This window comes from Eurosta solidaginis, chromosome 2 (assembly GCF_040869045.1).
Source record: "Eurosta solidaginis isolate ZX-2024a chromosome 2, ASM4086904v1, whole genome shotgun sequence".
NCBI classification, from domain to species: domain Eukaryota; kingdom Metazoa; phylum Arthropoda; class Insecta; order Diptera; family Tephritidae; genus Eurosta; species Eurosta solidaginis.
The window spans coordinates 270,267,098-270,293,796 of NC_090320.1; the positions used below are offsets into that span (position 1 = coordinate 270,267,098).

General features: G+C 36.6%; 1 protein-coding gene across 2 annotated transcripts in view; it reads left to right on the forward strand.

Moving 5' to 3' along the window:
- The window catches only part of LOC137242768 (golgin subfamily A member 6-like protein 22), a 102,939-nt gene that overhangs the window by 25,985 nt on the left and 50,255 nt on the right, over window positions 1-26,699 (forward strand). Inside the window, exon 1 of one of the 2 annotated variants that reach the window (XM_067770021.1) lies at window positions 10,552-11,060. The exons of the other annotated variant lie outside the window; for it this stretch is intronic. Coding sequence (XP_067626122.1) covers window positions 10,894-11,060 — 167 coding nt within the window. The 5' untranslated portion in view covers window positions 10,552-10,893. Of the gene's footprint in view, window positions 1-10,551; window positions 11,061-26,699 lie in introns of those variants that run through there. 2 annotated transcript variants of the gene reach the window in all.

Below are 26,699 nucleotides of genomic sequence, written 5' to 3' on the forward strand. Positions count from 1 at the left end.
CTTCACAGTGTCGAATTTGTATCCGTCAACAGTGACGTAGCTGCCAAGGGGCGAATGTGCCGATTATTTCTTTGATGACAGCAAATATTTTGTCTTGTCCTCAGCGAAGGCAGAACTCACTGCGCATTTTTTCAGTCCAATAATATCAATATCATCAGCATTCGCCAGTAATTGTAAGCTCTTATAATAGATTGTACCATCACGATTTAGTTCGCCTGCTAAAATGGGAATCGCTTCGCCTCGGAGAAATCCTTCCCAATCCTTACAGAGCTGGTGGTGTAGCTCAACGTCATTTGGCAGAGCCTTATTATTTTTGAAAGGAACTTAAATTCAGCCAAAGAAGCATACAAGCAGCTTCTTTGGCGCTGTACAAAGCTGCTTTGAAGTGGACGAAAAGATGGTGAGGTGACGATTCTCTCATCTCTTCTCCAGGATCTGGCGCATCGTAATAAGGTCCAATCAGTTTGTGGACTATAGGCTTCGGTATTTTGCACAGTATGCTAGATGGAACCTTAAACGCGATATGAAGCGGTTCGCGTGATCGCCTTTCTTAAAATCCAATCTGGAGGCATGCACTCATCCGACCATATTTTGCATAAGAGTTAATGCATGGTCTTTACCAATTCTTCGCCCCCGCGTTTGAACAGCCCGGTGGGTATTCCGTCACGACCTGGCGCCTTGTGATTTTTATGCCGGGATATTGCCATTCTCACTTCGGCATACTCGGATGCCGGAACCTGTTTTCCATCATCGCGATTGGCGTATCGGGTTCGTCTTCTCCCTCGCCAGCTAACAATAAGAAAAAGTGTTCCCTTCCACAACTTATGCAAACTTTGAACGTCAGCTACCAGGTCGCATTATTCCTACCACCAGCGTTAGACACTCGTCGCACTCACGCTGGTCTGCCTTACAATTTTTCCTTCTAAATTGGCATATCTCTTCATTCTTCACCTCACGATAACGCTTCAATATAACGCGCGTTGTCGGCTCATCTCATTAGCTGATTTAATTTTTTTCATTTCACTGGCATAGGGATTGTCAAAAAGAGATGGCAAATGCAAAATGTAACCAACACATTGACAATTCTTTAATGCCGTGGTGGTAATTTTTGTATTAAAATATAGTTTCACATGACTTTATTTTATTTTTTTGGTAAATGCATCTAACACACAAGATGTGCAAAGTTCTATTTTTCTTCGCATTCCATACACCCAATACCAACACACAGATTTTGACAATCTAAACAAAGGTATGTTGTTGCTGTAGAGATGAGCTAGCCAAATAGTTGAAACATGATTAGAACGTAATTGCCATAGCTCGCTGTATAGATCCATTTCGAAAGCTGCTAAATTCCTTCGGCGGCAAAGTTATATTTTTTAGTTATTTATTTGCTATTTTCACAGCTTTAATACCGCCACTTGAGTATTTGCTTATTTGATAACAGCATTTATTATTTAAGCGTTTACTCCATTCTATAATTGTTTTCATATTTACCGATGTCGTACTTACATTACATTGTAATTTCTGTGTCCATGACGCCTGAATCAGTTAAAATAGGCGGACGAGTCAATAGAACAACGTGACTGTGATATGTACAAATTGAAAAGGATTACGTGAGTGGATATCAATGACAGGCTGATTTAAAGATTTTTGTATAAAACGTAACGCAATTTGAAATGTGTTTACAACAAGAGTTCATCATGAAATATGAGGAGTTGCAAATTAAAACGCAATAATTGACTCTTAAGAAAACAAATAAGGAAGGTTAAGTTCGGGTGTAACCGAACATTACATACTCAGTTGAGAGCTATGGTGACAACATAAGGGGAAATAACCATGTAGGAAAATGAACCGAGGGTAACCCTGGAATGTGTTTGTATGATATGTGTATCAAATGAAAGGTATTAAAGAGTATTTTATGAGGGAGTGAGGCATAGTTCTATAGGTGGACGCCATTTAGAGGTATCGCCATTAAGGTGGATCAGGATTGACTCTAGAATTTGTTTGTATGAAACGGGTATCAAACGAAAGGTGTTAATGAGTATTTCAAAAGGGCGTGGCTTAGTTCTATAGTTGGACACCTTTTCGAGATATCGCCATAACGGTGGACCAGGGGTGACTCTAAACTTTGTTTGTACGAAATGGGTATCAAATGAAAGGTGTTAATGAGTCTTTTTAAAATGGAGTGGGTCTTAGTTCTATAGGTGGTCGCTTTTTCGTGATGTCGCCATAAAGGTGCACCAGGGGAGTCTCTAATATGTTTGTACGATATGGGTATCAAATGAAAGGTGTTAATGAGTATTTTAAAAGGGCGTGGGACTAGCATAAAGGTGGACCAGGGGTGACTCTAGAATGTGTTTGTACGATATGGGTATCAACTTAAAGGTATTAATGAGGCTTTTAAAAGGGAGTGGTGGTAGTTGTATATGTGAAGGCGTTTTCCAGATATCGACCAAAATGTGGACCAGGGTGACCCAGAACATCATCTTTTGGATACCGCTAATTTATTTATATATATAATACCACGAACAGTATTCCTGCCAAGATTTCAAGGGTTTTTTATTTCGCCCTGCAGAACTTTTTCATTTTATTCTACTTAATATGGTAGGTGTCACACCCATTTTACAAAGTTATATTATGCGTCAATAAACCGACCAAATTACCATGTTTCATATCTTTTTTCGTATTTGGTGTAGAATTATGGCATTTTTTTCATTTTTCGTAATTTTCGATATCGAAGAAGTGGGCGTGGTCATTGTCGGATTTCGGCCATTTTGTGTACCAATACAAAGTGAGTTCAGATAAGTACGTGAACTGAGATATATCGATTTTTGCTCAAGTTATCGTGTTAACGGCCGAGTGGAAGGACAGACGGTCGACTGTGTATAAAAACTGGGCGAAGCTTCAACCGATTTCGCCCTTTTTCACAGAAATAAGTTATAGTCTTAGAATCTAAGCCCCTACCAAATTTCACAAGGATTGGTAAATGTGTGTTCGACTTATGGCATTAAAAGTATCCTAGACAAATTAAATGAAAAAGGGCGGAGCCACGCCCATTTTGAAATTTTTGTTTATTTTTGCATTTTGTTGCACCATATCATTACTGGAGTTGAATGTTGACATAATATACTTATCTACTGTAAAGATATTAAATTTTTTGTTAAAATTTGACTTAAAAAAAAATTTTTTTTAAGTGGGCGTGGTCGTTCTCCGATTTTGCTAATTTTTATTAAGCATACATATAGTAATAGGTGTAACGTTCCTGCCAAATTTCATCATGATATCTTCAACGACTGCCAAATTACAGCTTGCAAAATTTTAATTACCTTCTTTTAAAAGTGGGCGGTGCCACGCCCATTGTCCAAAATTTTACTAATTTTCTATTCTGCGTCATAAGTTCAACTCACCTACCAAGTTTCATCGCTTTATCCGTCTTTGGTAATGAATTATCGCACTTTTTCGGTTATTCGAAGTTTTCGATATCGAAAAAGTGGGCGTGGTTATAGTCCGATATTGTTCATTTTAAATAGCGATCTGAGATGAGTGCTCAGGAATCTACATACCAAATTTCATCAAGATACCTCAAAATTTACTCAAGTTATCGTGTTAACGGTCGGACGGACGGACGGACATGGCTCAATCAAATTTTTTTTCGATCCTGATGATTTTGATATATGGAAGTCTATATATATCTCGATTCCTTTATACCTGTACAACCAACCGTTATCCAATCAAAGTTAATATACTCTGTGAGCTCTGCTCAACTGAGTATAAAAAAAGCCTGAGTCATACGTGAAGGTACATTTTCAAATGATATTTACGAAAAGAACACGCATACAACAAAACAAATCATATTTATGCGAGAACTAGATTTGAAGTGAATATATATGTTTGTAATTATTGCGTTTTGGTCTGAAAAGTTTACATATACTAGATATATTGTGTTTTGAATCGAAATCTTTGGAGTTATTGTATTTTGGTTTCGAGGTTACTTGACTTTATACCCTTTAGTGTGAACAGTATACAATTGTAACCATTATTTCAGTGCCCTTGGACCCATTTGTACTATTGTTGTCATATTATAACTTCAAAATGAAGTACATGGTCCCCCTCCAGCTTGTCTTGGGTGTAGTATATTGAGCGATTTTTTGAGATTTGTGAATGTGAATGTGAGTGACTGCGACGCAAAATGTCACGGCATCATATAAAATGTGGCCCTAAATTCGTGTTGATTCATAACCGGAATTAATAAAAGCAGGTGGCATTAGTAAAACATTCTGGTCCCAAAATAAAGCTGAAACTTGTAATAAGACAATCCTGCTTGTAGCTTCTGAATTAAACAAAACATGTCAAGTAAAATATTAAGAACGCATTCTTTTTATTTTTTAACCTTAAGACTATATTTTTGGATGCCGCCAAGAGCTTCGAGGGTCTTTTTTTTACGCATTGGAATGAGTCGCTGTTCGGCTCGCGACAAGGTGTGTCGGAAAAACATGCCATTGTATATGTATTCGTTTTCTATCCTGTCGAAAAGTCAACAAAATATAATGAATCTTATAATGTCAATGAGTGAATTTTGACCTTTAAAACTTATCAAGGTCATATACGTACAAATGCATGTAATTCGATAAATTTATTGATTTTGCGAAAGGCTATTTTAACATTACATACGAAGTCGAAGAATTAAAGGTTTTTATGTCTCCAATAAACTTACTAACTTCATATTCAAATGTTCACATATGCGTGCTTTCAGGCTCATGAATATTTAGTATTCTACATTTGTTACCCCTTTCACTTATTTACCAGGAACTAACGACTTTGATAACTACACTTTGTTTTTAGTTCGTTGCGTCGTTCTAACTAAGTCAGTACTAACGAACAGATCTCATGCTACATCTAAGTAACTAACAATTTACATATTAATAAAAATAGAACCAAAAAATATACCAACAACAGTCAACCGGCAATTATATTGCAAAAATATGAAAAAAGAATGACACATGCTTACTTTGAATGTGAATGCAAAAATTGTTATCCTTGTATTAAGGCATCGTATACATCTATATACATATAAATGAACATAAGGGTCATCCCAAAAATATTATGTTAAAATTTGAATGTTCTAACTCTAACTTCTTCGACTTTCGGCCTGAAAAAAAATTAAACACGTATGGACGGGACTGTCTTCGGCTGTGCCGAAGACTTCATACCTTTCATGAATGGGGCTGAACAATAACCTTATCCCGTTCGTAATCTCCAAATAATCGGATGTATAAGATAAGAAATACATAGATGGACATACCTAAACGAATTTTAAGATAAATATAAAATAAAAAATGGCAAAAAAACCCCTTATCTGAATGATCGGTTGTATGGAATATATATTATATATAGCTCCGATCGAAATGATTTTTACAGGAAATCTTCTATGATATATTAGATTATATATCACCAAGTTTCAAGTCTTTATATTAGAAACTAAGGGAGAAATGGCCAAAAATCTTTCTATTTGAAGGATCGGTTGTATATGATATATACTATATACAGCTCCGATCAAAGTGATTTTTTTAGGATATCTTCTATGATATATTAGAATATATATCACCGAGTTTCACGTTTACTTACTTACTTAATTGGCGCTTAACCGTCTAAACGGTTATGGCCGTCCAACAAGGCGCGCCAGTCACTCCTTCGCTCCGCCAACCGGCGCCAATTGGTCACACCAAGGGAGTTTAAATCGTTTTCCACCTGGTCCTTCCAACGGAGTGGGGGCCACCCTCTACCTCTGCTTCCATAGGCGGCTTCCGATAGAAACAATTTCTTGGCCGGAGCATCATCATTAATTCGCATAACATGGCCTAGCCAGCGCAGCCGCTGCGTTTTAATTCGCTGGACTATGTTGATGTCTGCGTATAGCTCGTACAGCTCATCATTAAATCTTCTTCGGTACTCGCCATCGACAACGCGTAGAGGTCCATAAATCTTTCGAAGAACTTTTCTCTCGAACACTCCCAAAGCCGCTTCATCTGCTGTTGTCATCGTCCATGCTTCTGCCCCATATAGCAGGACGGGTATGATAAGTGCCTTGTAGAGTATGATTTTCGTTCGCCGAGAGAGGACTGTACTTTTCAATTGCCTATCTAGTCCAAAGTAGCATTTATTGGCAAGATTGATTCCTCGCTGGATTTCAGTGCTGATGTTGTTGCTAGTGTTGATGCTGGTTTCCAAATAAACGAAGTCTTTTACTATTTCGAAATTATGGCTGCCAACAGTAGCGTGGTTGCCAAGGCGCGTATGCGCTGACTCTTTGCTCGATGACAGCAGGTACTTCGATTTGTCCTCATTCATCATCAAACCCATCTTTACCGCTTCTTTTTCCAGTTTGGAGTAAGCAGAACTAACAGCGTGGGTGTTTCACGTTTATACTTTTTGAATTGCGGCAGGAATGACCAAAATCGTCTTATCTGAAAGATCGCTTGTATGGAAGATATATGTTATAGCGGTCCGATCCTACTGGATCCGACAAATGTCTAATATAGTACAAAAAACAACATTGTGCCAAATTTCATTGAGATATCTCAAAATTTGAGGGACTAGTTTGCGTTCAAACAGACAGACGGACAGACGGACGGACGGACAGACGGACATGGTCATATCAACTCAGTTCGTCGCCCTGATCAATTCGGTATACTTAGTGGTGAGTCTATCTTCTATATTTCACAACATTACAAACATCGGACCAAAGTTAGTATACCACTTCATGTTCATGAAAGGTATAAAAACAAAAAAAGATTATATTTGAAGTTCATGTAAAAAAAGTGAGATTACTTTGGGCCTCGAATAATAAAAACTAGAAGCCTCAAAATTCATGTATATTTGCTCTAACACTGTGTCTTATCTCAACAACTCAATGAGGCAGTCTATTGTTCCCCTCCCGTTGTAGGTATCTAAAACTACCTATCGGAAAGTTTGAGCGGTTCACGGCCTAATGACCATATTAACCGCAACAGAATATCTGCACTTCTGAAATAGACTTCGGTAGCCTCAGGACCTAAATTAACATCCATCTTCCATCCTACACAAATCATTTAGGCTATAATGCTTATAAAAGCCACTATCGTGGCGCTATGCCCTAAATGTATACTTTTTATAAGCGTTTTCGTAGTTTAGTGCTTCATTACTAAGGGAGGGTATCGCGACTCTAATCGAGGCTCTATAGTGTGACTGTCTGTGATTTTGCTGTAACTTTTATTTTCATTTATTATTCCTTTGGCCCATTCAGCGTAAGTGTCTGAAACTTCGACTCACATTGTGCCCTAGCCTAACGTCTTATGATTAAGTAGTGGTTTTGATTTGTCGAGTGTGAAGTAAAACTTACTTACTTAATTGGCGCTTAACTGTGTGAACTAATACTCGGTTTCTTTCCTGGGTATGAAAAGCTTAGCGCTCTCATCTGTAGTTACTTTAAGCTTTATTTCCTTTACTTCCAGAGCCGACTTTGTGTATGACACCTTGAATGTTCGGTCTGAAGTCATCAGTCGCCCGCTTTAGTTTTGGCTATATTTCACTAGATATTCATTTGAGACCAGAATTTGTTTGGCAGCCAAGCAGAAAATACCTTATTAGAACCAGGAACTATGTTATAAAGTAACTCCGCCCCCTTCAATAATCTTCCTTAATTTGGCCATCTTATTTTCACAACTTATGTTTCTTTTTGATTCCTGAAAATTATATAGTTTGCGGATTTCTTAGTTAGTAAACTCAATGTAATAGTACCCCTTTGTGTTCTACTTTTGCGCTTTCCCTCCCCCATTTTTCTTCGGAACCTGCACCTACCCTTTGATAACGACAGACTTTGAACAAGTCGTGTACCAAGATTTCGGAATGTCACACTCGCTTAAGCTCAAAAAATACATTTATACATGCCATTGGTTCCATATTACTTTAATTGAGTACATACTGGGCTCAGTCTAATTCTGATAACAAATTAGTAAAAGTCCCTAGTATTGGAGGCGAATTATTTACTCTTCCAGGATGCCACCAACAATGCGTAGTTCCTCGCTTTCTTGGGCAGCTTTTCCCTCGAAGTAACTTGAGATTAAACTATGTAATTTAATTTCGAGCGGCATCTACTCGCTCTTTACTGCACTTCAGGGTGCATGGCAAGTTTTAAACTAAATTCGTCTCGCAAGCCGTCCTTTCTTGCTAAATCAACGCCAAGATTCTTACTGAAAACTCATCTGCCTTGTAAATGTCATTCGGAGTTGGCGTAACACATGTAGGTCCCGTCCCGCCAACATTTAGGAAAAATTAAAAAGGGGCACGACACAAATCGGAAGAGAAGTTCTGCCTAAAATCTCTTCGGATGTTATAGCACCTTACATATTTTATTAATCTAATTTAATAGGCCACCCTTTTTATGCTGGCGGTAACTCCTCTGGCTTGAACTCACCCTTTATCTCGAAGTCAAACTCTAAGAAAAACAAATTAATAGAAAAGTCAAACTCTAACTCTAACGCTTACTCTACCCTTTACTCTAGCTATTACTCTAACTCTAACTCTAACTCTAACTCTAACTCTAACTCTAACTCTAACTCTAACTCTAACTCTAACTATAACTCTAACTCTAACTCTAACTCTAACTCTAACTATAACTCTAACTCTAACTCTAACTACAACTCTAACTCTAACTCTAACTCTAACTCTAACTCTAACTCTAACTCTAACTCCAACTGCCTGATTATCTAAAAACGTTCTGGAACCGTCGCCCACCCCGGCACCACGCATTACTTCAGGGTGGCGTTCCATATTTCTCATTTTTTAAGAGCCTACTGTTGTCCCTGCGTCCAGGTTCCCGCTATTTGCTCTGAGTGTCCATTTAATCGCCACTGCTTCGCATGCGCATTTCTCTGCGCTCCCTCTCAGCATCCATCAGGCGTGTCATTACTATAAATGCCATTTTGCTCACTGCAGTCCAGCATTCTTTCCTGCTGCACATATGTGAAACTAAATTTCTCGTGGTAGGTTCCTCCCCAAAGACTCCATGCAAGGTGAGTCTTTCTTCGTGGAAACGGGGGCAGTAGAACATGACGTGTTCTGCGTTTTCTAACTCTGTGGTACACATTGGGAAATGAGGATCTTCCTGTATCCTACGCTTCCATAAATACTCTTTGAAACCGCCATGTCCACTCATTATCTGCGTGAGATGGTAGTTCAGTTGGCCGTGCTTCCGCTCATTCCATTGAGCTACGTTCCAAACTAGTGTGAAAGTCCAACGCCCTTTACTCGAGGCCTCCCACCGGTCTTGCCACTTAGCTATTGTTTGTGTCCTTGCTCTTTTCTTGTCTTCTTCAGATGGTCGCTCGATATTAGTGTTATACAGATCGGCCATTTCGCTTGCCAGTAAGTCCACTGGGATTTTCCGGGTTAGAACCAGAATCGCGTCGTCGGACACCGTCCGATAAGCACTTGCTATTCTTAAAGATGCCTCTAACTCCAACTCTAACTCTAACTCTAACTCTAACTCTAACTCTAACTCTAACTCTAACTCTAACTCTAACTCTAACTCTAACTCTAACTCTAACTTTAACTCTAACTCTAACTCTTACTCTTACTCTTACTCTTACTCTTACTCTTACTCTTACTCTAACTCTTACTCTTACACTTAATATTACTCTTACTCTTACTATTACTCTTACTCTTACTCTTACTCTTAATCTTACTCGTACTCTTACTCTTACTCTTTCTCTTAATCTTACTCTTAATCTTACTCTTACTCTAACTCTTACTCTAACTTTTACTCTTACACATAATATTACTCTTATTTTACTCTTACTCTTACTCTTACTCTTAATCTTACTTTTACTCTTGCTCTTACTCTTACTCTTACTCCTACTCTTACTCTTCCTCTTACTCTTACTCTATCTGACTCTGACTTTTTTGCGGGAGGGCTGAAAAATGCTTAATGCACCATAATTGCTGCCGTCGCAGCAACCGTGTGTCCGCAGACTAAAAAAAAGCTCCGTTTTCGAACCGTTGCACACCCCGGTACCACTTTCGCATTTCTTCAGGTTGGCGTTCCATATTTCTCATTTTTTAAGACCCTACTGTTGACCCTGCGTCCAGCTTCCCGCTATTTGCTCTGAGTGTCGAATTAATCGCCATTGCTTCGCCCGCGCATTTCTCTGCGCTCCCTCTCAGCACCCATCAAGCAAGTCGTGACTATAAATGCAATTTTGACTCTCTAACTCTAACTCCAACTCTATCTCCTACTCCAAATGAAACGGGTTTGGACGCCTACCTGGAAACTACCTTTGATTCCAATAAATCTGGGGCTATCGCTTATGCCTTAGTGGAGTTTCTTTTAGATAACTAACGCTAAAATTTGTATAAATTTATTTACAAACAATTATTTCTTTTTTCACCACCCTTGTGATAATATTTACTTATTCCTATCATTCAGAATGGGTTCTAATGTTTATTATTTTTACGATTAAACAATCTCAGCTACTCAAATGACAATGATTGCTGCAACAAGTCAGTCAGTCGTGTGTCATTATTAACTTAGACCGTTACAAAAAAGTGTTGGGAATGGAACAATTCAAAGCAAAAACAGAAAGCAAAAGTGTGAACAAGCAATTCATTTAATATTCTTATTTACATTTTAAAGTTGTCTCCAGCATTTACCGTTAATTGCTTTGGACTTACTTTTGCCAATTGAAATGGCATAATTTGGCAATTAAGAAATTAAAATGTTTGTATGTAAGCAATAAAATGTTTCCACAACAAATTACTCTGCTACAAACAATAAACTTCATGTGTGCCATATTAAAGCTACAAAATCACCTTGGAAAATGTCTACATTAAAAGTGAAAGGTTAAAAGTTAACCACAAATGGAAGAAGACAACATGTTCAGTGTGCCGGAAGGTGGTAAGGTAAAGATATGGAAAAATGTTTATAAGAAGGCATGCGGGCGAATGTTGGCCACATCGAAAGAGGATGATGAAGATGTTGCGTTTTTGTCAGATTATGTGCAGTGCATATTAGAGCCGGCACCAAGGTAAATGGGATGTGTTAGTATAAATTATTTGAATGTGCTTGCAGGTTTTTAATTTTCATTATTCGAGTGAGGTAATTTGATCGCGCCATGCATAATACAATATTTCTGTCATTGACTGGGAATTTAATTTAATGCTAAATTTTATGTAATTGTGAAATTTAAACGCTGAAACTGAGTGTACTTGATTGGAAATGGAAAGCTATTCAAACCATTATTAGTTACAACTTTTCACTCGCTGGTAAATAAGTTCGAAGAGAATAAAACATAAAATTTTAAAAATTTATTGGAACTGGATGGAATTTAATATTGGTCTTATTCTAAGAGATGTATAGTAACGGTAAATAAAATAACAGTCCCGAAGCGGTCAAAAAATGATATTAAGCAGACCCAAACAGTCGCCAATTACCCAAAAATAGTTTGGAAGCTATTTTGAAACAGTACTGAAATGATCCCTTAAATATTCCCAAAATAAACTAAAAGTGCCTTCCAACGATTAGCTCTTTGATGGATCGGGCGCTTCGGGATATTCATACCTGGGCATCTAATGTCTGGTTGAAAGTCAACGCGGAGAAGACGGATATTGTCTTGTTCACAAAGAGGTACAAAGTCCCAAATTGGACCATGCCTAAGTTAGGAGAGGTGACCCTACAAGAGAAACCTTGCACAAAATATCTAGGTATCATCCTAGAGAGTAAGCTGTCATGGAAGCTCAACGTGGAGGAAAGGGTGAAGAAGGCCTCAACGGCACTTTATGCATATAAAATAATGCTGGGGTGTACGTGGGGCTTATAGCCCTCTCTTTCTCATTGGGTTTTTAAAGCGATTCTATACTATGGTGTTCATCTTTGGTGGAAAGTCACACAAAAAACATCCTACCTCAAAAATTTAGCATTACGGAGCCCTGAAAGTAACCACGACGGCTGCATTGTATGCCATTCTGCACATTCCACCTGAAGACCTGGTAGCAAAGAACTTAGCGTTAACAACTGCAACCAGGCTCGGTGCCTTGGGGCAGCTTGAGCGCCGATCATACGGCCATAGTAGTATAGCGTCATCAATCACAAGACGAGCAGACTACCTGATCACCTATCTGTGCTTCGAGGGAGATCTTAAGGCCACAATAGAGGTGGACGGTTGGCGCAAGGGTGCTCAAATGGCGGACGAGGCGATACATTTGTACAGAGATGGTTCCAAAATAGTGGAAGGAGTAGGGTCTGCGGTATACTGTGCTGATCCGGAAATCAACAGATCATACAGGCTGCCGTATTACTGTCGCGTTTTCCAAGCGGAAATATTAGCCGTAACCATAGCAGTAGAAACCCTGGAAGATAATAGCTTAAGCTGCAACCGTGTTAACTTTTATATTGACAGTCAAGCAGCAATTAAGGCAATAATCTCGTACAGCACAACATCTAAATGCGAATTAGAGTGTAAGCAGTCTCTGGAATGAATCGGGGCAATGAGAAGCATACATCTATATTGGGTCCCAGGGCATATGGGAATAGATGGGAATGAAAAAGTTGATGAACTAGCGAAAACGGGCGCATACCTTGAAGCTATCCCCGTTGACGTCCCAATTAGACTAGGCGAGATTAAGCGAAGGCGAGAGGTGCACATGACCGACCAACCGGGAAAGGCGTGGGTTCAAGCGCGGGGCTGTAAAGTGTCGAATATTATGTGTAGGTCTTACAACCTTAGACTAACAAAGTTCCTTCTATCATGAAAAAGAGAGGACTGCAGACTCATGGTGGGTATTCTCACTGGCCACTGCCTTCTGACGTCACATGCCTTTAAATTAGGCTTGGTCAGTGATAGCAGATGTAGGAAGGGCGGGTTGGAGGAGGAAACGATCAAGCACGTTCTGTGCTCATGGCCTGCGCTTGCCAGGCTAAGACTGCAGCTATTAGGAGTGATACAGCTGTCAGATCTAGAAGCAGCAAGGGGCTTAAGTCCTACGAAGCTTCTAGTATTTGCCAATAGGACGGAGTTATTTTATAGTATACGTCCTGGTTTTGATAGGGTTTTTCAGTTTGGTCGTTAAGACAAATTTCTGGTAACACTACGGACTCATTCAGTCTATGTGAGGTCCTCAAGGACCCGCCAGTTCAACCTAAATTAACTTAACCTTAAAGACAATCCTAACTTATGCCATTAAAATCCCGTAGTAATCCTCAAAAAACAATCGTTAAACTATCTCAAAATACATTCGCAGTTATTCCAAAATAGTGTTAACAATAAACTCGAAGTTATTCCGAAATAATCCACCGCCCATTCCATAATATTCCTCAAATTACGCCGAAAATGATGCCGAAACTGTTTCGAAAGACCTCGACCAAATTTATCTCCAAATATAAATGGTCCGAAAGTGTTCTAAAATAATACCGGAATATTTCTGACTGTGGCGAAAAGTTCCGAAAACATTCCGCAACCGTCCAGAAGGCGTCGCGAAATAGCCTAGAGATCACCCTTAAAACAGCTCGTACGTGGTCCGAATTGATTTCTATATAGTCCTGAAAGAGTCTTTAAAACAATCTCAAAGTGATCTCGTTAGGAGTTTCAACAAATTTTCCAAACATCTCAAAAAAACTGCGACAACTTTTCCTAAAATGTTCCAACATTAACGCGAACACAGTCCTGCAAAACTCTCGAAAGATCCTTAAAATAATCGCGAAAGAAATTATCCTGAAATGGTACCTAAATGTTGATGAAAATGGTTTGCAAACGATCCAATGATTCCGACATAGCACGAAATGATCAAGGTGGGGGTGGAGGGATAGTTTGGCTCACTTTTCCACAATTTTCGTACCTTTTATTATCTTTGTTCGCCCTTTTTAGTTTTTATCATTTTCTTGAATATTATTCAAGTTCCACGAATTTGTGGGAAACAAAGCCGTAGAGTATGCACTTATTCGACTAACCAGGGATTCCCCAGCGGGTAAGGGAGTCAGAATGTACCCGCGGTAGGTATACCTGTCGTAAGAGGCGACTAAAATACCAGATTCAAGGGGCAGTGTAGCGCAACCCTTTCAGGTTGCCAGCGCAATATATAGCTTCTCCAAACCCAATTGTAAACCTCACCTATCCGCGGCGAATCCTGTTTCACTAACAGGCGAGGCTCTGGCGACCCCAAGTTACTCATGGAACATGGGGGTGGGGAAGGAGGGATGGCCTGAAGGTTTAATATATTACATATTGTTACGAATATTAGCAACACTAAGGGGTACTGCCATCTCTAAGCCGATGCTAAGAGTGACTTGCATGCATATCCATAAATCTATCATTATGTATCTACACAAACGAATCAATAGATTATATCTACACATATGTACGTACACGCAGGGAAAAACAGTGCACAAACACATGCATATATCTTATCTGAGATGCTCCCGAAAGTATGCAATTGTAATTGTGGAAGTGTCGCTCACAAATACGCGCGCATATGAGAAGCAACACACGTGCATCTTTAGTTATAATTATATGGCAGTAACTAAGTAAATTCTAGAAAAGCCTAGAAATATGCAACGAGGAAATCAGACAGTATAAAAAGGCGACAACAGCAGAGGCGAGAGATCAGTTTCATTTAAATTATCAGTCAGTTTGGTTATTAAGCCAGCTAATTCAAAGTATAAGGTTATTGTGAAGTACTTTAATAAAGGCCATTTTTCCATTATTCAATATTGGAGTTATTTATTCAACAGTTTAGCGATACGAACGTTAGCAGAAGATTGCAATTAAGGGGAATTGCAGTAAATTCGTTACAATATAAATCGTTCCCGAGTTGGTCGGGCTAGCGCCTTAATGGTGCCTTGTTACCGGAGCGTACCGGATCTGTATCCGGCAAAGGACCATCACGTCGATAACACTGCCCAAATCCTTCGGGTACAAGCTTTATCGCTACAACAACAACAACAACCAGCCAGGGATGCTAAAAAGCGATCAGCCCTTTAACATTGACTTACATGGCATAGAGAGGTTCCTTCTTATTCAAGACAGCCTTCCTTCTTTCATGGAGTTAAGCGACAGTCATTGTAGTGAGGCAAATGCACTCAAATTTCCTTTTGTATTGGCTTTATACTGGAAAGGCCATGGGACCGCCTTGTAGGCGCAGTATTTCGCTACACTTCAGAAGATTTGGCATCTTTAGGCTTACAAGATACAAAAAGTTGTATCGGCGTGCTTTCCAGACAAATAACAAACAATATACACAGTTAATTAACAAACATTTCCGCTAAATTAACCAATCAAAGCACAAATAAAGTGTAATTTCCCAAAAGTTTAAACGCCTAAAGGTGTGCTATATTTCCCGTTGTCATTAAAACTTTATCCTCACCCGAACGAAGACAAAGTGGCTCATTTATTGCAACACTATTTTCACATCCATTTACTCCTTCACAATACGCCGTATGTTCAGTAGAGAAGACTAAGCATATGCACAGATACGTCCGTAAAGTCCCTTTGGCGCATTAAACTATGTCTATGATTCCTATTAAAAATGAATTTCATTTTGACACGCTTTTTCTATTTGTTGTTGTTTCTTTGTTTCTTCTGCTAGCAAGTCGCAAGCATTGCATTCAATATTTCCCCACTTTTATTCAAACGCAGCCCAATTGACTGATATTCATAACTATATATATAAAATAACAAACAGTCTTATTTCAACGGCTTTGTATTTGCAAAACTATCCGAATAAATCAATCAATCATGCCATCAGTTATACGCAAGGATTTAAGCTTATAAATGGTTTTTTTGTACCTACTTTGTATATCCATGACGCTTTTCTGCCTATCTAGAACTGTATTTCATCAAGCAGGGCAATAAATTATATTAGAATGCTAATAGGCGTCAATCGCTGTTGAAGACGAATGTTGAATGATGAATATTTATGATTTACTAGACGGGTTTGATTTAAAAGAAGGAAAGAAAATATTTTATAAAAACCATCTTAAAACTTACTATATTAGCTTCACTTGTATTGTTGTATGTATGTAGGTATTTTATGGCCTATAACCGCGGCCCAGTCCGCATAAACGACAAAAAAACATTACAATATTCTCCGATATGATCCTTAAAACAGATCCGAAACAGTCAAGAAAATGATCTTGAAAATTAATCGCACACAAAAGATTTCTAAAGGAACGATAATGACGACCTGGTAACTGACGTGCAGAGTGTGCTTAAGGTGAAGTGGGAACACTTCTCCTCATTGCTAGCTAGCGAGGGAGAAGACGAACCCGATACGGGGATTCAAGGGGTTGATAAGCGCAATATAAAGCTTTATAGCTTCAAAGCATCCGTAACCCAAAATCAACCTGCTCTACGCGAGGGAAATCCTGTTACAAATGTAAATGTATCATAAACATGTTTAGCAAGCGAGGCTCTGGCGACCCCAAGTTCGTCATGGCACTAGTGGGTGGTGAGGTGGGTTGACCTAGAAGGTATAATGTGGTCATATTAATCGTTCCCGTGATGGTCGGGCTAGTACCTTAATGGTACTTTGTTACCGGAACGTACCGGATCTGTATTATTCCGCAAAGGACCATCAACATCGATAAGACTCCCCAAAACCTTCTGGGAGTGTCTTTATCGCTAATATAACAACAATAACAACGAACCCAATACCTCAATCGCCGATAATGGAACGCATGTATCCCACCTAAAAAATCACAAGGCGTTAGATAATGATGGAATACCGCCGAGCTGTTCAAACTCGGAGGTGAAGAGCTGGTAAAGAACTATATTGTACCCTGCCCAATCCACAAGAAAAGCGATTACCGCGAAATCAGCCTGCTTAATAGCGCGTATAAAGTTCTATCTAGCTTACTGTTCAAAAGACTGAACCCCATAGTCAACAAACTGATTGGACGTCATCAGTGCGACTTCAGACGTGCTAAATCTACCATCGACGAGATCTTCACGATGTGCCAGATCCTGGAGATGACCACAGATAAGAGAAAGCATTGACAATGGCGAAAAAGCTGCTTTTATGCTGCTATGTCTGAATTTAACGAACTTTCAAAGTTAATAAGGCTCTGCCAAATGACGTAGAGCAGAACCACAAGCTCCGCTAGGATTTGGAGGGACCTTTCCAAGCCATTCGGAACCAAATGAGGCTTCAGAAAAGGCTCCCTTTCATATGATTTCTTTAACATAATGCTGGAGAAGATAATTCTAGTAGCGAAACTAAACTGTGATGGTAAAATCTATTGTAAGAGCGTGCAATTGCTGACGTACGCTGATGATATTGATATTATTGGCCTGAACAAATGCACTGTGAGTTCTACCTTCTCGGGATTAGATAAAGAAACCAAAAGATGTCGTATTTTTGGAGCAGCAAAAACAATGTTAGCATAGAAATCAAACGGAGAAAAACTATTGCAAACGAATGATACTTTTGACTGGACAGATTATTGATAAGTAAAGTTTCTCTCGACGAACAATTATCACGCTCTACAAGGCGCTCATCATATCTCTCCCGATGTATGGCTCGGAATTACGGAAGGTGTCGGCAGATTTGTCATTCTGTCCGTGACTCCGGCGGTGAGTATCGCAGGTGGTATAATGATAAACTGTATGAGCTTTACGCAGATAAGACGAAAATGCAGCGAATAAAAACCCAAAGGCTTAGCTGGCTAGGTCATGTTTTGCGAATGGACGAAGATACTTCGGCCAAGAAAATATTTCAGTCGATGCCGCAGTTTGAAAGCAAAGGAAAGGAGGAGACCTCCACTGAGTTAGTAGGGGCAGGAAGACTTGATCTTCCTTGGCAGGCATAGGTGCCGTAACTTGCTGCAAAACGGCCAAAATGGCTTAGGCGATTAAACTCCAATTAATGATGATTGTGAAAGCGCACACAATCTGAAAATATTTGGGAGATACGCTCGTAATGATGAATACGGAGGGATATACCGAATTTTTTAAAACTGTGTGGCCCAATTCTCTGAAAAACGTTTGTTAGAAATGATCCCTTAAAGGTCTCCAAATATTTCCGAAAACAAACTCGAAATGATTCGGCGAAAGGTCAAAAATATCCCGTAGTATACGTCCGACATAGTTCCCGCATAGCCTTGAAATGGCTCCGAAAACATTCACGTAGCAGTCCAAGATAATCCTGAAATGATATCGAAAACAACTTCGAAACTATACGCAGATAGTCCCGAATGTGTCGTGGAATAATTCGGACCATAGTCCCGTACTATCCCAAGTAGTCCCGAATTCATATCAAAAAGACGTGTATTGATCCATAAATAGCCCCGAAACGATCCCGAAACAACCCATTGAAAGCCGAGAAATACTCTGCAAATAACTTCGAAATAACAAGGAAATAATATTGAATGATTCCGAAACTATTCCGTAAATAACCGGAAATTGACAACTTTTCCAACCATTTCAAGGGGCTGCGAGTGCAATTTATAGCTTCTCCAAACCAATTTTTAACCTCACCTACACGTGGCGAATTCTATTTCTTTAGCAGCCGAAGCTCTGGCGGCCCCACATTCATCATGGATGTAGTGAATGTGGAGGGGGATGGTTCAATGTGGTCATATTAAAACGTTCTCCAGATGGTCGGGCTTTTACCTTAATGGTGCTTGTTACTAGAAGATACCCGATCTATATCAGGCAAAGGACCATCAAAATCTACAACACCATCGCGGGCTATTTTTATGGCTACAACAATGACCCAGACACAAAATCTTATTGATATAGGACAAACACAGGTGGAGTTAGACCAATTTCAAAATATTGCTCCATACAGGGAGAGCGCATCATGTAAGATCGCCAAACGCATCTGGCCGGACCACACCCGAAAGCAACAGATGATTTACTAAGTATTAAGTTTTAGTATTCGGACAGATGTAGGCGTTGCAACGAGACGGTCACCCATTCCCTCAGTGAATGCACAGCCGTGGCGTATAACAGCTACCGGCTTATTTGTGATCCATAAATAACATCAACAATAATATTGATCTAAACAAATGGTTTCAGTAAAAACAAGCTCAGTGTACAGTAACTTAAAAAAGATGATAATTAATTCGATTCAGGAGAAAGCCAAGAGCGTTACTTGTGCCCGGTCTCACTTGCCGGGCAGCACATAAACCAACTAACCACAAGTTACACATTCACCATAGGTTTCAAGTGTTATTGGAAAACCTACAACGTGACGCGAATAAGTACATTGCGAACGCCATAGATAATAAAAAAATTGTTTTGCTATATCTTTTCATCATCGATCGTTTGACACATGCAACGCAACCACTTCAATAACAAACAAGTTGACATTGCAGCACCAAGGCACATACACCTACTATTCGTCAAAAGAAAAAAAAAAAACTGTTATTTATATTAAAATGTCAATGTCAAGGTAGTCAACGAGGAGGCGTAGTACATATTTAATTGTCATTTGATTTCTCCTATTGCGATATATAAATTACATTTTTCTTATTGCATGATGTTTCCTATGTTAAATCTACATTCACTCTAAAGGGTGCATGTGGATACAAGTGTGCTTTAACATATGAATAAAAACTTGGCGTGCAATACCTGCAAGGAGATTCAAGCCGAGCTTCTTTTCCAATTTCCATTCGTGCTCCTTTTAATTTTTCCTGCAAACTGGCGTGACGGGAGCTTAAGCTTATATAACTTATTTACTAATTGAGTACCAATTACTCGTGAATTTCTTTGTGTAAACATACAGGTGTACGTCCATGAAACTAATGTTTTTCAGTTAACTAGAGCTCGCCCAAGTGTTGAAGTTAACTCACAACAAAGGTTAATATTGTAACTAATGTAGGGAAATTCCGCCTATTTGAAACCTTCAGCTAACGTTAGAATCACTAAAGTGATATTCCAATATTCTGTATTGCAAAATGGGCTTTATTAGACTACTTTGGGAGTACTTCACAATAACTCTTACTTCACTACTAATTTGCGTGTTTAAATCAAACTGATTACTGATTGCACAGCTTGCGCTGCTTTTATACTCTCCGTCGCTTCATTTGCATATTTCTACTAAAGTATAGACGTTTCGCCCTCTGCTGTATCTCCTGATTGGTAATTGAGCTACATATATGCGTGTGCATGTGTTAGAGCCAACTTCGGCTGATGACTACATGTCCCTGCCAACCAAAATTGTGTAAAAAACTGGATAATGTACGAGTAAAAAAGTGATTAAAAAAGTGGATTATTTTGTATAGGCAGTGCGCGGATTTTATCCATGCAGAAATGGGATATTTCATGTACGTGTGAGCTGTTAGTCGGCAACGATTGCATACTTTTAGGTGCCAATGACACCTTTGAACGTCAATGTGTAGTGTTGCCAGACCGTCCTTTAAAATATCAAAAAACCGTTTTCCTAATTCTCAAAAACTACATGCGGAATGAAAAATGCTCCACATTTCTTTTATTAACTATGTTATGTACAAATGATCCATACTTTTTATATAATTAACATTTTTGTTAAAAAAATTTAAATAAAATAACAACAGACTAAAATCAAATAAAATTGAAAACGATACAAAAAATAACATAAAATAAATTTAAAAAAATAAAATAAAAAAAAGTAAAGTGAAACAAAACAAAAGAAAACTTTTTTAAGTAAATAAGTAAAATTAAAATAAAATTTAATAAAGTAAATAGAGTAAAAAATTAGTTGGAATGAAACTAAAGAAAATGAAATGGAATAAAATTAAATAAAGTGAATTGACCTAAAAAAATGGAGTGGAACGAATTAAAAGAAAAATAATTTCAATGAAATGAAGTGAGATGAAGCAAAATAAAATGAAACGGAAAGAAGTGAAACGAAACAGAAAGAAATTTACTGAAAAGAAAAAATATGAAACCATATGAAATTAAACGGAATGAAATGAACAATGAGATTATATGTAAAAGAAAATAAAGGAAACTATAAGAAATGAAACGGAATGATATAAAATGAAATTAAAAACATATAGATCATATGGAAATGAAAAGAAATAATCCGAAATGATATGAAACTCTATGAAATGAAACTAAATAAAATAGAATATTATGAAGTAAAACGAAATGAAATGAAAGAAATTAATTGAAATTAAATAAGATAAAATGAAATGACTTGGAATTAAACGAAATGAAACGAAATGAAATGGAGTGAAATGAAATAAAACTAAATGAACAAAAAATGTAGCGAAATGAGATGCAACAAAATTAAATTAAATGAAGGAATATAAGTGGCAATGGAAGGAAATGAAACAAGATTCAGTGTAGTTAAAAGTATAGAAATCAAATGAATTGAAATGGAACAAAATATGACGAAATAGAATAAAAGAAAATAAAATAATATAAAATAAAATAAAATAAAACATAACAAAATAAAACAAAACAAAAATAAATTAAAAAAAAATAGAGTAAAATAAAATAAAATTTAACAAAATAAAACAAACAAAAAAAAAATATTATAAAATAAAATGAAATAGAGTGGTATGAAATTAGAATTAAACGAAAAAAAGTGAAAAAACGAAATTAAACAAAATGAAATGGAATAAAATATGAAACACAATGAAAGGAAAACAAATGAAATGAAGTGAAATAAAATGAAATGAAATGAAATAATGTGAAACAAAACGAAATCAAGTGGAATGAAATTAAATGTAATGGAAATGAAGTAATATGAAACAAAATGAAATAAAATAAAATAAAACGAAATTTAAACTAAAAAATTTAAACAAAACAACATGAAGCACTTTTTCAAACACATTAGATACAAATATGACGACGATACCTGCTAGATTATTAAGCAGTTCAACAACAATAGCAAAAAGCTAGCCAAGCAACAACAACGCCTGAAATTCCTATTGAACTGTAAGGACTATGGAATCACACCACCTCATCTTAAGGGTAAGACAGGAAAACTAACACACAGCTTCAAACTCGACATAACACGAAAACAGTTGCAGAAAATAGAAATAGAATTTTTGAGAAAAATATTAAATTTAGAACTAAAAGAAACAAATATACAAACCAAACTCATAAAACAAGACTTGACACATATTAAAATGACACTCAAAAACAAGCTAGAAAAAAATGAACATCGGGAAATTTTAAATAATCAAAATATTTATTACAATAACACATTGTCTGCTACAGAAATTAATCTAAATGAAAAACTTAAGACACAAATTAACAAAAATATAGAGAAATACGGGCTGAGAGTGAACAACGATTCGCTGATAAACAAAACCAACATCGATATACCCCAAGATTGTCGTTGGGTATTATCGATGGGGAAAAAATTCGCTGCACCGGTAACAAGGAAAACGTTCTCACCGATACACTTAATCGCTGACTTGGAACAGAACATTCAGACAATAGACGACGAACGACACAAAGACACCGCCAGATGCGAGGTAGCAACGAGAATTAGCACTTTCAGGAACAAAATTAGGAACGGTCCGAAAGAAAAAATAATACTAAAATGGTTGGAGAACACGAAAAAATTCATTAGCAAACATAAGGAAGATATAATTGTAACCAACGCCGTCAAAGGCAACAAAACCGTTATAATGTATAAAATGGACTACAAACTTAAAATGGAAGCCCTGCTAAATAATAAGAACACTTACAAAACCATACGAGAGGACCCAACACAAAAGTTACAAAGGAAAAACAATGCAATAGTTAACGAAATCTATAAACAACAAAACATTAACTTGAAACAAAAAATACAGCTAACATGCAATGCAGCTACTGCGCCTAGATTATATGGACTTCCAAAAGTCCATAAAAACAACATGCCTCTCCGTCCGATCTCTTCGTCCGTTAATGTACCTTGCCGCAATCTCGCAAAATATGTAGGCCAAATTTTGAAGAAAGCAACCTCCGAAAAATATAATATAAAAAATTCTTTCCAAGTAAAAGAGAAACTGAAGAAAACAAAAATCGCCTATGATGAATTGCTTATATCTTTTGACGTGATATCACACTTCACAAACATCCCCATTCATCTAGCAATTCACAACATAATGCAACATTGGCCAACTCCAAAGGAGCACACCTCTCTAACCAAAGCCCAGTTCCAGAAAATTATTGAATTTTGTCTAAGGGACAACAATTATTTCAGATACGATGGCACTATTTATCAACAAATCTATGGAATGCCAATGGGAAACCCCCTATCTCCCATAATAGCAGACATAGTGCTAGATAAAATTATTGACGACAGTATCTCTGAACTTGAATCTAACGACATATATATTAAATACATAGATAAGTATGTAGATGATATATTAGTCATAGTTAAGAAAAAGGACGTGGAAATCATACTCAAAACCCTAAACTCACAACACACGAAAATCCAATTCACCACAGAAAAAGAAAAAGACAACAAACTTGCATTCCTAGATATTGAGATCACTAGAGTAAACGAAAAATTGAGAACGAATTGGTATTCTAAGTCCATAGCGTCATCGAGGATGATAAACTACCACTCGAACCATCCATGGACCCAAAAGAAGAACACGGCAATAAGCCTAATAAGAAAAATTATGATTTTAAGTGATCAGGAGTTCAGGAATGAAAACAAGTTGAAAATAAAAAATATTCTATACAAAAACGGGTACCCTAATGCAGTCACTGAGAAGCTAATAACTACAACAATTAACAATACTGAACATTCAAATATTAATACACAAAACAATAATGTACGGGATAACATAATATACACAGGAATTACATACATACCAGGCTTAACGGACAACAAAAGTTTGAGAAATATCATAAACAACAACAACGTAATATTTGCGCACAGACCACACTGCACTCTAAATAAAATTTTTACACGAACAAAAGACACAATCGAAAAGGAGCAACAACATAATGTGATATACGAAATCAAATGCAAGGGAAAAGCTGGCGAAGACTGCAACAAAATTTATATAGGGACAACAAAAAGATCATTAGGAATACGAATAAGCGAACACAAAGCAGACGCAAGAAACAAAAAGACCTCTACGGCACTTTCGCAACACCTATCAATACACAATCACTCAGCTGATTTTTCGAATGCGTGAATATTGGACATAGAAAGAAGAAGAAAAACAAGGCTAACACTAGAGGGCTTGCGAATACAACAACGAATAAAAGACTGTGTGAACTTCAAAGAGGACGTAGACAATATCAACTGTGCTTACTTCACAGCAATCAAAAAGCACACAGTGTGATGAGATGAGCAACGAAAAGGATGCAGCGCGAATATATGTAAATAGTTTTGAAACAATTTTTTTAATTTAATTGAATGTAATGTAAGTGAAATTCTCAATGTTGTGTAATATGTTTCTTTGCAAATAATTGTTTTATGTTATTAATAAAAACAGATCTCCCTGAGGAAGGTACAAAATGTACCGAAACGCGTAGGAGGATAAAGGAAAACTTAGTTTTTCGCTTAAAAACCACCGGCCTAATAGCTCTTATATAAAAGAATCTAAACTAAAAACAATTAAATAAAATGGAACGAAACGAAATGAAATTGAGTGAAAAGAAATGAAATCAAACGAAATGTATTGAAACGAATTTAAACTTAATGAAATATAATAAAATAAGGCGAGCTGAAATGGAAAGAAATGGAGTGAAATTACATAGAATAAAATGAAATGATATAGAAAAGAAACAAAAAAATATGAAACTATACGAAATGGAAAGGAATGATATAAGATGAAATGGAAACAGTAGGAATCATATGGAAATGAAAAGAAATAAAACGAAATGATATGAAACTATATGAAATGAAATGAAATTGGCAAAAAATTAAAGGATATGGAAACGACAATAAAAGAAAATATATAACGTAAAAGGAAGTGAAACAGATTAAAATTAAATGGGATGAAATGAAACGGAAGGAATTTAGGTTAAATTAAAGTTAATAAAGTCAAATTAAAGAAATGAAATGAATTTAAGTGAAATGAAATTGAATGAAATGAAATAAAATTTGGGAAATTAAACAAAATTTCATGAAACGGAATAAAATTTAATCAAAGAAAATGGAATGCAATGAAAAAAAAATTAGGAAGCTAACTTAAATTAAAGAAAATTCTATAAAACGAAATAAAATTAAATTAAATTAAATGGAATGAAATGAAATTAATTGAAATAAATTGAAAGGAAATGGAATGAAATCAGATGAAACGAAATAAAATGAAAAGAAATAGGAATCAGATAAACTATATGGAAATGAAGCGAAATTAAACGAAAAATATAAAACGATATGAAATAAAAAATGGAATGGTATGGAAATGAAACTAAAGAATATGGTTATGAAACGAAACGGAATTAAATGAAATGAGGTAGAAAAACATGAAATGATATGGAAACGAAAAGCAATGATAAAAACCTATAAGAAATAAAACAAAATAAATTGGAATATAATGAAGTGAAATGAAATTTAATAAAATGAAATAATATTAAACGAAATTACATAGAACGAAATAAAATGAAATAAAATAGAATTTAATAAAATGACATGGAACGAAACGGAAAGGAATGAAGCGAAATGAAATAAAATTAAATTAAATGGAATGAAATGAAATGGAACGAAAAGAAATTAAATTAAAAAATTTTATTTTCTCAAATTTATATTATATAATTAATACATATATTATGAATTAAATAAAATTTTGCTAATCTAAGTGAGACCTGTATTCTGAAACATCGCCGGGTAGTTGCCGGAACCTTTCAGGTCGCACGATAACCTATAACAAAGAAACAATAAATCAAAAAGAATGGCTGCATTTAAGCATGTACATATATTTATACATAAGTACCTACATATGCATATCACATGATTTGGGGGTGCAATTTAGTACTCCTGCAATCGAACAGGAGGCATCAATTTTTGCAGCTCCCCTGCGTAAAGTACAATGCAATTGTACTTTATTTTCATTAAACTACATATGTACTTACAGCGAAATGCCCAATATCACCGTGCATCTGCTCCAGCATTCGCAAGTAAACTTGCAAGATTCTCCACCTGAAAACCTGCAAAAGTAGAAAATAAATTATTATTAGTAATGTTAAAACCAACAATTAAATGTTGCAAAAGTACTTAACTCCATTTACAGTCAAAAAGCGATATTTCTTTGAAGAAAATGCAGAAATGTTGCCAAATCTACGTATTTGCGTAAAATATTAATTTTTAATGACAGCTGTCTATTTATTTTAGGATTTTTTTTTACATTGTCATACACATACTTTTAGGCGCATATGAATATTGGAAAATATCCCATGATTGTGATGGTGTTAGTATTTTTTTAGAAAAATGTGAGATGGTGTTGGAATTCGAGGTGAAAATGACAAAAAGTGGTTAGCGTTGGTTGGCAGGGGTGTTTGTGAGTATATCCTCGTTGCCTTGTATTTATGTGTATAAATGATGATTTATGTGTTCATATATATACAAGTGGCTGCTTCATGTTTTTTTATTGTTGCGTGATTATTTATTTAGTATCAGCTTAGTGATGCTAATATTCGTCACAATATACCAGAAAAAAAGTTTTGGGATTTTTGAAAAGAGCTTGTATGTAGTTTTATAATGAATTTATTATTGATTACGAATAACTATTCTCGCCTTGTAGGTTTGTAATCAGCTTGTTATTGAAAAGACAATGGCTTCTTATTGGT